At 38.3% G+C, this 14,075-nt stretch overlaps 1 protein-coding gene across 1 annotated transcript in view; it reads left to right on the top strand.

The window, feature by feature from the left end:
- The first annotated feature begins 2,572 nt into the window (after positions 1-2,572).
- Positions 2,573-14,075, top strand: part of Gabrg3 (gamma-aminobutyric acid type A receptor subunit gamma3) — a 609,775-nt gene continuing 598,272 nt past the window's right edge. Inside the window, exons 1-2 of the mRNA XM_026402609.2 lie at positions 2,573-2,625; positions 8,010-8,158. Coding sequence (XP_026258394.1) covers positions 2,573-2,625; positions 8,010-8,158 — 202 coding nt within the window. The remainder of the gene's footprint in view (positions 2,626-8,009; positions 8,159-14,075) is intronic.

Below are 14,075 nucleotides of genomic sequence, written 5' to 3'. Positions count from 1 at the left end.
CAGCTTGTAAGCATTTGTATTTATACCCCCAAAATAAAGAACACAGAAAAGAGTCTAAAACTTTGCTCAAAGAACTAATCAATGTCTATTGAGCTCCCATTCAGAGAGGCAGTATGGCATATTTATTAAGACTGACATATTGGTTTTATTGAACTCAACATTTGAATGCTTGGAACTGCCTGAGTTTTAACTTTCCCACACCAATGACTGGTTTCAGGTCTCTGCCCCCTTTCCATCAGCTGTCTACAAGCTGTGTGATCTTGGGGAAGTGACTCAACTTATTTGTGCCTTTTCTCCACCTGTAAAATGGGAACAATACTATGAGGGTTAAAATGAGTTAATTGTATAGGCTCTTGGCCTCTTTTAAATTATCAGTATCTAATGATTATTTTTTACCTATGCTACAATTAATATGTTAAAAATGAAAACATAAAAATGTTTCTTTATACTTGAAGCCTTTTATCATAGCACACTTAAAATATGTGCAGACTTTACATACAGGCAGTCCTCCATATCTCAGATTCAACCAACTTCAGATACAAAATATTTTCTTAAAAAATGTCTCTACTAAACAGCTATAGATTTTTTTTACTAGTCTATAAACAATACATTGTAATAACTTTACATAGCATTTATATTGTATTAGTTATTATAAGTAATGGGAGGAGACTAACTGTACATATTAATCCATTTTATTTATAAGGGACTTTGGCATCCTCACATAGTGTTATCCCTAGAGGTTCTGGAACCAACCCTCTGAGGATATTGAGAGATGACTGTATTTCTGGAAGCAATTAAGGAACAAGTCATCATTTAACTGATTTATTAGTGCATTTTTTGTTATACAGAATAATGGGTTTCATTGTGTTCGACTGATTTTTAGAGGGCTCAGTTGTGTGGTACAGAAATTAAAGAGTAGGGTACACTATGCTAAGGTTTATAATCACCTGGAAGCTTCAAGAAGTGGTAAGGTTTTGGCCCTAGAAAAATATAAGAATGTCAGGAGTCTCAACAGAAATCAAGATCTGAGGTGGGCATGTGCACTGATGTAGGAGTGACAGGCAAGCAGAAGAAGATGTCAGAAAGAGCCCTTGGAAGGGAAGAGGCTGGGCATGGAAAGGACCTCACAGAGACAGGAAGATCACAATGCCAAGGTGACAGCACTATTATTAAAAACAAATAAACAAAAATATAGGCATCACCAACAACTTCACTCCACTTTATGCTCCTGTTCATGTTGATGAATCCAGAAACAAGGAGGAGAGCATCAGAGAAACTCAACTTACTATTCTATATATTTTATGAACAAAACCATTGAAGAAACAGTTATCACAACCTTCCATGATTCTATGCGTGGTAGTTGAAAATATAAAATATTTTCTAAGAACTATTTGGTTTTTGGGGGGGATAAAAAAGCAAAATTCCTAGTGGGTTTACTGTGCTGATATTGTGATATTTACATAATAAAGGACTGGTTTTCTGAGTGATTGTTACCAATGAAAACTAAAATGCAACTTTCAATCTTTATGAAAACTCATCGAATGAAGCGCACTTCATAGTTCAACCAAAGAGAACATCTTTTCCTTTTTTGACTTAGGATCCTTCTTCCCTGCCTTTACCAGTATTTTTCACCTTTACTGTTAATTGGTATGCTTTCGTTTCTTTTCCATGAGCAAAGGGACACATCGGGCTGGCGTGCTTTGCTCCCCATAATCCACAGAATCTTAGTAAGGCACAGAAGTTCAGCGACTTAGCCCCACGTGTGGGATGGAGGGACGGTTCGGCTAGCCATCTTAACCCTTTTACAATGGCGTCTCCAAACGAAGACTAAGGGCAGAGGCGGGAAACAGGAGGTCAGGGAGCGCTGGTGAGAAACTACCTCGTGTTGAAATGACAGGAGGAACGCCAACTCGGGAGCTTTCTCCACAAGTGTCAATCCCCGGGACCTTTCCTCAGGCTCCCCGCGGGATGCCCAACCTCCCCTCCCCCACGGAGCCCCGCCCCCTTTGTGGCCTCAAACTCTTGAGTCCCTTCAAACCTGGCTGTCTTCCCTGCGCCTTGTCAAGCGTGTAATTTGGGAAACTCCTCCCCGCCGGGACCGCCTCAGAGGCGCTACCCAAGGCAGGGCTTCGCTGCCCCCACCTCCGAGCGCGCGGCGGCCGCACACCGCGGAGAGCCTGCGGCCAGGCACCAGCGCCTGGCTCTGGGTTCTTGGCTCCCGGTGGGGTGGGCGGCGCCGCGTGGGGACTAGAGACTGCGAGGCCAGGTTCCCCCGCCACCCGGCTGCGCAGACCCGGCGCCAGAGCGCGGGCGGGGTTGGCGCGCCGCGGTAGCCTGGCATTCAGTGTGCGCCCCGCGGAGCCGCGCGCACACCCGCCGGCCGTCGGGGGCGCGGCTAGCAGAGGGAGCAGACACCTGTCCCGCTGTCGTGGATCGGAGCCCTTGTCGCGCAGCAGCCAGCGGCAGCGGAGGCAAGGAGCGAGGGAAGAGCTTGTGGAGACAAAGTCCACGCTCCGGAGTAAGCAGCCTTAGCCCGAGGCCTGGGACCCTACACCCCGAGCTCCAGGACACCATGGCCCCGAAGATGATCCTCCTCCTCTGCTTGTTCTCGGGCTTGCATGCACGGTAAGTTGCGCGGGGTCCCCAGCGTCCTCCGGAGGCCCGGAGCCTGGCGAGAGGGCGGCGGGGGGCGCTGTCTGCCGGCTCCAAGTCCGTGCTGCGCCCGACCGTCGGCTAGGTTGCGGCACAGAGACTGGGAAGTCAGCCGGCACCTCACCTGTCCCATCTATCCCCAGAAAAGCCTTCTGCCTCTCCAGGCTGGGTAGCTGCAGCCCTTTTCAGCCGGAAATATGGAGACTCAGAAATAAATGGACTCTTTTTTCCTTTTTTAGGATCTGGTGGTTTTTAAGGGGGTTTGATAAACAAGATTATATGGCACTGACTGCATGTATCTCCTTGTCTACCCCTTGTCTCCATCCCAAATGTTCCAGGGACTTATACAGGCATTGACCGACATTCTCAATCAATTCCGTCATTCTGAAAATTTCCAGGACCCCAGAATGGTGGTTTCCTGGCTTCCCGGTTTAGACCACACCAGTTAAGGGGTTGGAGGGAAGTGGAGGGATTGGGGCCAGGTGGGCATCTTAGAGCTCTGCTTCTCTGAAAGTACACCCCTGCCAGATCCTGCAGACACTCAAAACATACACACTGCCCTTCTAGATCAGCCACTTCTCACACATAAAAAAGCATACACTTATCCCAATAAAGCAAGCATATTGACATTGCTATTAAATCTTCTGACTAGTAATATAAAAAATGATCTCCCCATAAATACACTTAGTCTTCCTCCCAGAACATCAGTCAGCTAATGAGAGTTTAGAAACCCTCCAGGAAGAGATGGAAAGGGCTCAGGAGGGTAGATGGGTAGCAGGATCCAAAGGGTTAAGCCCTGTTGCTGTAAACACACTAGAAATTCTGGGTATGGTTTAATCTGTCTCCAAGCCTGGATCTCTGGCTAGATCTTGCAGACTATCTTGCGCTTTGAAAATCAGTGCAGCTCCCTGATTCTTCCCCTACACTAACCCTAGGAATCACAGCACACCTCTATTCCCCAAACACTCTAATTGTGACATTTGTCCATTTCCTGGATCTGGAAGTTAGAGAATTGCAGAGCTTTCTGGTAGGTCACAAGTTCTGCAGCTTAGTAGGTCTTGCATTTTCATTCATATTTATGAAATAACAAGGAACTAGGAACACACATTAATAAATTCTACAAAATCTGAAGGGTACTCTTTTCTTCCTTTCTCTGATAAAAATGCGGGAAGAAAACCCTGGCCCTCTCCTTCAAACCACTGGTCTTTGCTGAGTTCTGTGTGTAAAAGGCAAACTCCACTGATGACTCATAGACAGCACTCTCAATGAGACAGAGCACCCCTTGAACCTTTCAGACTAAGTTTCTTCCTTTATAAGTAGGGGACTGGTAAGACACATGGAAATGTGGTGTTTGCAGTCTTCTGAGCCTGGAAATAAGTCTGTTTGGAGGTAGACAGCACTAGTCACAACATAAATGCCAATAGTCACGTCTACATGACCTTTCTATTGTCACCAATTCAAAGAAATGACCTGTAGTTTAGCATTAGGTAATCCACTATTAGATCTATAGACGAACATTCTAGAATTGCCTATTTTCTTCATTATCCATTGTGCTCAGTAGGAAGATATCATAATATCTGATTGTTAGCAGCCAGGTTTCTGGGGATTCCCAAACACACATAAAATCTCTTAGGATTCGGAATCCTTTCATTTGGCCAAGGCAAATGTACTGCTGATTTTCATATGTTCTTTATCTGAATTCCCAGCCTGCTAGTCATGATTGCACATCATTTGGGAAAAAAAGTCTAAATTTTATACTAATTTTATTGCATGTATCTCTCCTATGAAAAGGGCTTTTGTTCTTTGGGTTTTACAGACATGTAAAATAATCTGATGCCCTGTGTCATCTTTCAAAATAGCTATTAATTCTGAATGTGTTCTCATTTGCATTCTGTCATGCTTTCCTAGAGTTGAAGTTCTGTGATAAAAGATTCTGACCCCTGTGCTTGATGTATCAGTAACTCTCTGAGTTTATGGGGCTCCCTATCCAGCCCCCCATTGGTAATACACACTGAATCACATCAGGACATTGAGGATGCCTTAAGGATGCTTACCTACTTTCTGAGGTTAAGTAGCTTTTTTCAATGTCTAAAAATACTTCATACTTTGCCTCTATCTTTCTGGATGAAGAGAAGGTATATGGCATGAGAATAACATCTGAGTACTGAACAGTTGTGTGACAACGACAGTACATCACTGATTTATTTTTAAAGTGAATTTCAGTGATTTTTTTTTAAGATCCCACAATCCAAGTAACAGAATGTTCATAAAGATAATATGTAACTCACTTAGAATTCAGAAAGACAGAAAAGTTCTGTTTTATCCACCTTGTAGGTCCACTGAGGTGAGATTTGTTTTTTATCATAGCAGGAATTTTCCTGTGGGGCTGGGAGGTCTGGTATGAGCAGTATAAGGCTTCATTTTCAGGATCCGGAGAAGCACAGCGCTTGCAGCTGAGGGGTCAAAGCCCCTCCCCCTGCCCGGACTATGCATTATGCCACTCAGCTTCAGTGCTGGAGGCCTGGCTGTCTCTCCTGAAAGGGTGAGACAAAACATTTCTAGTTTCCCTTTCTCAGTTCCCCCACTTCCACTTGCCATGGACACTAGGAAGAAGCTTATGCAATTTCAGGAAAATCCTCTCACCACCACTAGAGGGAGAATTAGACTCATTATAATACCTCTTATTGAAGTAGATCAAAGTAATTTTCAGAAACTAAGGCTGTGTATGTAATGAGGAGGAGCCAGTGAGTGTGCTCCATCTGTGTACATGTGACCAGTGAGGCAGTAGAAAATAACTGAATCTAGAGACCATAATCCAGTTCTGTAGTGGTGGGTAGGGGAAGGTGGCCAGGAGGAAAGGGAATAAAGGAGAGAGACATGGCCAAGGGAGAGAGGAATGCATGTGACTGAGTTGAAAGGTGTCCTGAGAATGTTGTGCATGATCCACCAGGAGAGTTACGCCTCTTTCTACAGTCTTCAAACGCCTTCTACAGTCTCCAAACACCTTTCTACAGTCTCCAAATCTGAAATGATCTGCCGGATCCTGTGGGCAATGCTTGGCTTCCAGTTGTGTAAAACCATGCTTCATTTTGTTTTTGCAAGATGATAAAAATTTATATTCCTTATATTTCCCCTGATAACACGAAAATCTTATAATAACATTTAACATTCTGTAATGCTATTTTTATTTTAAAAAATCAGTCTTGTGAATGTTGACTTTTTTTTTTTTTTTTTTGCACTGGGGATTGAACCCAGGGGCGCTTAACCACTCAGCCACTTCCACAATTCTTTTTATTTTGAGACAGTCTTGCTAAGTTGCTTAGGATCTTGCCTAGTTGCTGAGGCTGGCTTGGAACTTGTGATCCTCCTGCCTCAGCCTCCAGAATTACTGGGATTGCAGGTATGCACCATTGCTACCAGTTTAGTCTATTCCTTACTGAATATATGTCCTAATTTCTTATTGATGGTGAGTGTTCAGTGTGAATAAAAATCCACAGCAATTTATATTTTCTGTGGATGTTTTATTTTGACCTGTGGCAAATAGGTATTCAAGAAATACAATTACAGTTTAAGATCAGCCTAGAATGAATTCAAGAAGTCATTCTACAAGACATGATATATATTCATTATCAGCATTTCATAAACATGTTACAGTTGGCCCTTCACATCCAGGGGTTCTGCATTTGAAGATTCAATCAACTATGGATTGAATATATTGGAAAAAAATTATCTCTGATAGACACATACAGATTTTTTTCTTGTCATTATTCTCTAAATAATATAGTGTCACAACTATATAAATACCATTTATATTTTATTAACTTTAAGTCATTTAGAGATGATTTAAAATATCTGGAGATCATTGCAAATATGATGCTATTATATATGAGGGACTTGAGCATCCCCTTTTTTTGATATCTGCAGGAGTCCTGCAGGATATAAGGAGAGACAACTGTTTTCATCCAGGTTTAGAGTATCTGAAAACTGCTCTGGTCTACCATATGGTTTAATACTCATAAAAGACTCATTTACATGCATATATACATTTTATGTATTACAGTGTATACACATATGATTCTGAAGACTTTAGAAGGGTTGAACTTTAAAATGTTCATAATTTTCACTAATTTCATGTTCACTATAGATCATTTAGTCAGTTGTAAATATTCACTTCAGGAAACTCATCTCCCAGAGCCCAAGTGCCCTAATGTAGCATTGGCATTTTTGGTTCCTGGCTGAGAATATGAACAGAAATGAGCCTATACCCAGTCAGGACAAATCCACCTCAATGCAGTTTTCTTTTCTGTGTTTTGTTCTCTTGTGAAGGAGAAAATAGTCAAGGCACATACACTGACAAACTGGAAAGGAGGTGATTGGTTTGTTTTACAAGCTTTCCTGCCAGCCTGTGACAGTCCGCCTGCAAGTAAATGCTGCTTCAGGGCAGAAGAGACTGTGCTTTCCAAGCCCAAATGGTTGTGTGGTTGAGATGGCTTCACTCACTAAGAAAACTTGCTTGCCATCTTGAGGCCTCTCAATTCAACTACTCTGTTGGTGTTTATCAGCTGGGAGAGGGAATCTCCATGTTCAGCCCTGCAAAACAAGCAGAGACACCCAAGCATTCATTGGGATCCACTTATTAAGAACCCAAGATGTGGAAGACATATTAAATTTTATTCCTAATGTCGCTGTAGCCTGCTGTTCAAGAAATGAATCAGTTTGTGTTTTACTTAAACATGTAAAATTGCCAGAGGATATTCACCAACCATTTTTCTGATTGTTGTCCCTGGCAAGAGTGCTGGTAAAGCAAGATACCCCAGAATGTCTGCATGCCTACCTCAAGCCCTAGATTCCAGTTTCCAGGAAAAGCATAGTCAGAACCAACTATTTTTAATGAGTCCCTTCTGCAAAATTTGTTCTCACCTTCAACTAGAATGAGATTTTGGTGGTAGGAAGTGGAGACAACATGATAAAGTGAACTCTGACAAATCCCTGGAAGGTTAGTACCTTGACCTTGGGAGCTTCTCAAGATGCATTCAAGGATGGCCCATTGCCTTTTGACTGTTCTGACATTAATTTACCTGTCACAATGGCTGTAGTTTAACATGGACAGGGAATGGTCTTGTGACATTTAATGAAAACATTATGACATATTAGTAGCAGTTGCATTTTTCCTGTTGAATTCTTTCTAATGTATACTTCATTTTACTTTTTAAATTTTGTAGTTGATGTGAGTGGTTGGAATAAGGGAACTGGGGACTTTCTACCCATTTCAGTGGTACTTGTAAAGGATAAACTTAAGGCACTTCCAGCTGCTGTTTCTGCAACTTATATGTCACATTTTTGTGTTATGATTACAGGTCCAGAAAGGTGGAAGAGGATGAATATGAAGATTCTTCATCAAACCAAAAGTGGGTCTTGGCTCCAAAATCCCAAGACACTGATGTAACTCTTATTCTTAACAAATTGCTAAGAGAATATGATAAAAAGCTGAGGCCGGATATTGGAAGTGAGTATTGTTTGTTATTGCAATAGGAAATACTATTATGAAATTTTAAATTTTTTATTTTTAAATAATTATAAAATTTACAAAGTGTTGCAAAGATAGCACAGAGGTTTTCTGTACTCATCACACAATTCCTACCTATAGTATAATAGTAAAGGCAGAAGTTTAACATGGATCTGATGTGTCTATGTGTGGTTCTCTGTCATTTTATCCCATATATATTTGTCTGATGACCATTGAAATTAAGATGCAGAACTAATTCATGACCACAAAGATTCCCTCTTGCTGTCACTTTATAGTCACACCTCCCTTCCTTCCTAAAATTCCTAACACCAGCCCCTATTTTGTTCTCCACTCTGATATTTTTGTCATCTGGTGAATGTGAAGTATATGGAGTCATTGACCTTTTGAGTTGGACTTTTCCTTTCTTTCTTTCTTTTTTTTTTTTTTTTTTGGTGGTGCTGGGGATTGAACCCAGGGCTGTGTGCATGCAAGGCAAGCACTCTACCAACTGAGCTATATCCCCTGCCCCTGACTTTTCTTCATTCAGCAAAATAATTTTGAGATCCACTCAAGCAGTTTTGTGTATCAGTAATTTATTATAGTCATTGAATAGTCCTCTGTGGCATGGATGTACCATTGTTTGTTTATCCATTCATCAATTGAGGCACATTTTGGTTGTTTCTAGGTTTTGTCTCTTATAAGTAAAATGATAGGTCCACATGTATGCAGATTTTTGTGTGGGCATACAATTTTATTCTTTGTGATAAGGCCCAGGAGTATAATTGCTATGATTACTGTATTTTTTTCAATTTATTCTCTTTTTTAAATTTTGTTCACTGAAAACTTTATTTTTTTATTATTGGTTGTTCAAGACAATACAATGATCTTGACATATCATACATTTGATTCAAATAGAGGCAAAAAAATACATATTTATGGGATTCCATATGATGTTTTGACACATGTGTTTTGTGTGATATTTAAATCAGGGTAAACTTAATCTCTTTAAATATTTTTTTATGGTAAAAACATTCAAAATCCTTTGTTCTAGATGTTTGAAATATATAGTACATACTTGTTATCTATAGTCACTCTGCTATGTAAAAGCACATGAGAACTTCTTATTCCTACCAATTAAACCATAGATGTCTTTTCATGTTATTTGCCCTTTTAAAAGTTGGATTGTTTGGTTTTATTTATTTGTCCTTTCCCCATTTATCCCTCCATTCCACCTTCCCAGCTTCTGGTCACCCCCATTCTACTCTCAACTTCTGTTTTCAAGGAACCGTCACACTCTTTTCCAAAGTGGTTGGACTCTTTTCCCATCCTTACCAGCAATATCTGAGGGATCCAACGTCTCTGTGTTCTTTCCAGCAGTTGGCATTGTCACCATTTTTTATTTTAGCTGCTGAATTAGATATGATATTTAATAGGTTAACATCCCATTGTGGTTTAATTTGTATTTCCCTAATTATTAGTGGAATTGAATTCTCTTTATGTGCTTATTTGTTGTGAGCACATCCTCTTGATTGAAATGTCTTTTCATGTTATTTGCCCTTTTAAAAGTTGGATTGTTTGGTTTTATTTATTTGTCTTTTTACTTTCGAGTATTGAGAGTTCCAGATATGAGTCCTTAGTCCTCTCTGTAGTTTGCCTTTTCATACTCTCAACAGGATCTTTCCTTCACAGAGGAAAGATTGTAATATTGATGACGAATCTAATTTCTTGATTTTCTGCTGATGGAGTATGCTTTTTAGACTAATGTCTAAGAACTCTTAAGAGTAGCTATAGTTACTAGGATTTTCTTGTAAAATTTTATCCTTTTCTGTTTTACATTGTAAATCATTACTGAAGTTAATTTTTATATAAAATAAAGGTGTGAGGTTTTGATCTATTATCTTCCCTCTGCCCCATGAATCTCCCATTACTCCAGCAGCATTTGTTGAAAAGACTGTCCTTGTTGAATTGTTTTTAGGCAGTTGTCAAAAATCAGATGTCTTTATTAGTATGAGCTCTTTCTGTGTTCTCTATTTTGTTCTGTTTATCTGTGTGTCTGCCACACTACTAGTACCCACAGTTCTGATTACTGCAGCTGTACAATATGTTTTGAAATTGGATAGAGTAATTTATTCTCTTTATTCCTCTTTTTAATATTATTTTAACTCTTATAGTACATTTGCTTTTCCATATAAATCTTAGAATAACCTTGTTGTATCTACAAAAAATCTTGCTGGTACTTTGGTGAGAATTGTGTTGAAACTTTACATGTCAATTTGAAAAGAACTGGACAGCTTTACTGTGTTGAGTCTTCTAATCTATGAACATAATCTCTCTCCATTTATTTACATCATCTTTAACTTCTTATATTAGTGGTTAACATGAGTTCTAAAATATTTTATTAGATCATACCAAAGTATTTTATTTTTTAGAGTGATTGTAAGTGGTACTGTATTTTCAAATTGTATTTTTCCTCTGTTCATTGCTGGTATGCAGGAAAGCAAATACTTTTTGTATGTTGATATTGTGTCTTCTGATTTGCTGAAGTTTATGAGTTTTGCTAGTTTTAGGATTTTTTTTTCTGAAGGTTTCCTTAGGGTTTTCTATGTATACCATCATGTCATCTGCAAATAAGAAGTTTTTTTCTTGTTTCTCCATATGTATGTGCTTTATTTCCTTTTCTTGCTGACTTACACTGGCTAGAACTTCCAGCACTATGATGAATAGCACTGATGTGAGGGGACATTCTTGTTGTTTTATGGATCTTAGGAGCAAAGTGTCAGTATTTCAACACTAAATAAGATATCAGCTGGAGGTATTTTGTATATGTTCTTTGTCCAATTGAAAAATTTTCCTAAATAACTAGTTTTCTGACTTATTTATTTATTTAATCATGAATGACTATTGAAATTTGCCAAGTGCTTTTACTGTATCAATTGAAAGAATCATGTGATTTTTTTTTCTCCTTTGGCCTGTTAACAGGGTGGATAGTACTGATTGATTTCTTTTTTCCAGTACATGACCAGTATTACATACCTGGAATAAACTTGGTCATGTTATTTAGTCATACTGTTTTAAAAAAATTCTTTTCATTCTTTGCTGAATTATTGTTTGCAAATACTTGCTAATACTTGATTAAGAATTTTTGCATTTCTGTTCATGAGGGACTTTGGTCTATAGGTTTCTTTGTTCTTTTGTTTTTTTTTTTTAAAACTGGTTTTGGTGCCAGGCAATACCAGCTTCATAAAATATGTATGGAAGTACTCCCTCACCTTCTGTTTTTTGGAACATATTTTGTGTCATGTAAGGGTTTGTGTTACTTCCTCAAATGTTTGATAGTCTATCCAATGATACATTCTGGGCCAGGAGATGCCTTCTCTGGGAGCATTTTCCATTACAAATTTATTTCAATAATGAGTTTATTAAAATGATCAATTTCATATTGGGTTAAGTTGCAGTAGTTTGTGCTTTACAAGGAATTGGTCAATTTCTTTGAAGGGGTCAAGTTTGTGTGAACTGTTCAGTTCTTTTCAAATTGACATGCAAAGACACATAAATGTCTGCTGGCATATTATGACCTCCTGTTTTATTTGTAATCTTGGTACTTTGCATCATCTTTTCTCATTTTTTCTACAAGCTTATTACACTGACCTTTCCAAAGAGTCAACTTTTTGTTTTATTATTTTTCTGTTGTTTTAATGTTCCCATTTAATTAAATTTTGCTCTTTTTATTATTTTCTTTCTTCTGCTTGTGTGGTCTTCTACTTGATTTGGAACTTAAATTCTTGATTTGAGACATTCTTTTATTTTGTAAGTGTTGGTTCTCTAAACTGTCCCCTGAGCATTGTTTTAACTTCATTCCAGAAATTTTGATTTGTTGTATTTTTATTCTTATTTATTTCAATGTATTTTTAAAAATTTCCCAAGATTTTTGTCCCTTAACACATAGATTACTTAGAAACAAATGATTTTTTTATTTTCAGAATTTTGGAATTATCTTGTTTTCTGTTGTTGATTTCTATTTTGATTCCATTTTGATTCAATAATATATTCTAAATAAAAGCTCATTTTTCAACCTGTTAATATATAATTTATAGCCCAGGATATGATCAATCTTGGTGAATGTTCTAGAGCACTTGAAAAGTGTTAAGTTCTTCTGTGTCTTTGTTTATTTTCTGCCTCATTTTCTATTGTTTGTTTTGATAGATTAACACTTGTTTGATTGAAAAATACTTTCTAATTAAAAATAAGAATACTGTGTTTGGCAATAAGAAAATTGGTGCACACAAGCAGGTATAGCTCTACATCGTCTTCATGAGAGTAGTGAGAAACATGGGGATTGCATGATATGTTCTATTTTTCATAGGATGCTCCCAGTCTGTGGTTTGTTTCTTCTTCTCCATGGTGCTTTATTTCATTTAAAGCACATAAGCTTGCCAATGTTCATACTATATAGCCATACCATCCTTCCAATTTTCCAAGCCCAGGACTCCAATTTACCTATAACAAGACCTAGAATTACCCTGACTCCAAAAGGCATAAAATTTCAAAGTCATTGTGGGTAGTGTGGGGAGAGTTTAAGAATGCATGCGAATTATAGTAAACACTGGAGAAGTCATAACGTCTTTCTGTGCCTCAGTTCCCTCTGTTGTGCAATGAATGAGAGGTTCTAAATTACTCCTCACCTTCCTTCCAGCTTTAAAACATTCAGTGAGCAGTACATCTAAATTCCCATTGTACAAGGTTCATAAATTCAATTGTCATCAATTTTTCCCAAAAGAATCATCAAGGAAGTCTATCCAGTGTGAAAAGTGTGCAGCTATTATGCATTCACATAGATGAGATGATTTAGAGAATGTTACTAATTTCATCACTGTTTGTCAGACAATATACTTGACATTAGAAAACCTGAGCAAGAAACACTCTTCATTTGTGGGCAAGTTTAGTCTAGTTGGTACTCTGCTCTTTGTGTGCTAGGATGCAGTGAAGTGCCTTACATTCATATTCTGAGATGGGGAAATTGGACATGGGAAGAAAATGAGTGAGCTTAGCTTCCAACACTGATCTCTCTGACTGCAGCAAGATCACTTATCCACTGCACTATTTATAGAATACACAAGGCAAGCCCATTAAGAAACAGGGTAACCCCCAACTAGACACACAGAGGAAAACTTGGAATGAGATTACTAAGGTTCTTAAAGATGAAATAGACAAGCAGAATTAACAATTCTAGAGATTTTATGGCCATCTTCCTTTATCCACTCAATATATTCCAAGACCCTTTATTACTGGATTCCTGAAATTTCATGTGGTACTAAACCCTACACATACTATGCTTTTTCTTCTAAATACCTACCTATGGTAAAATTCACTTTATAAATTAGGCACAATAACAACAATAACTAGTATTAAAATTATTATAATGATATATTGGAATAAAAGTTACATTAATGTAGTCTCTGTTTTTCTTTCTTAAAAATATCTTAGTATACTGTACTCACATACTTTCGGACAGTTCTTGACCACAAGAAGGCAAGATAATGGAAGACCACTGTATTTTCTCAATGTGCACATGAAGAATTGTGAATTTTCCAAATAAAACAGCATCCATATCCAAATAACATGCTGTCATTTGGTTCTTGTAATTCATTGTTACATATGAGAAGGGCCTTGTGCTTTCTGAGTGAAAGAGATTTTTAAAAAAAAAACAATTAAATATAAATCCATAAAGCATGCTGCTGCTGTTTGGTTTCCTGACTTTAAAGTACCACCATGCACATTGTCATGGTCCTTGGGGCAGCAGAGTGCCTGATGAAAGCTCATCATCACTGAGTCCTCTCAAAATGCATCTTCCTATGTTGTTTGAATGCTAGTGTCTGATTAACAGAATCCAACAACTTGCAGATATTCAATTAGAGAA

The sequence above is a fragment of the Urocitellus parryii genome, chromosome 6 (assembly GCF_045843805.1).
Source record: "Urocitellus parryii isolate mUroPar1 chromosome 6, mUroPar1.hap1, whole genome shotgun sequence".
NCBI classification, from domain to species: domain Eukaryota; kingdom Metazoa; phylum Chordata; class Mammalia; order Rodentia; family Sciuridae; genus Urocitellus; species Urocitellus parryii.
The sequence above is the reverse complement of the archived record's forward strand: the minus strand, read 5'-3'. Positions and strand labels throughout refer to the sequence as shown.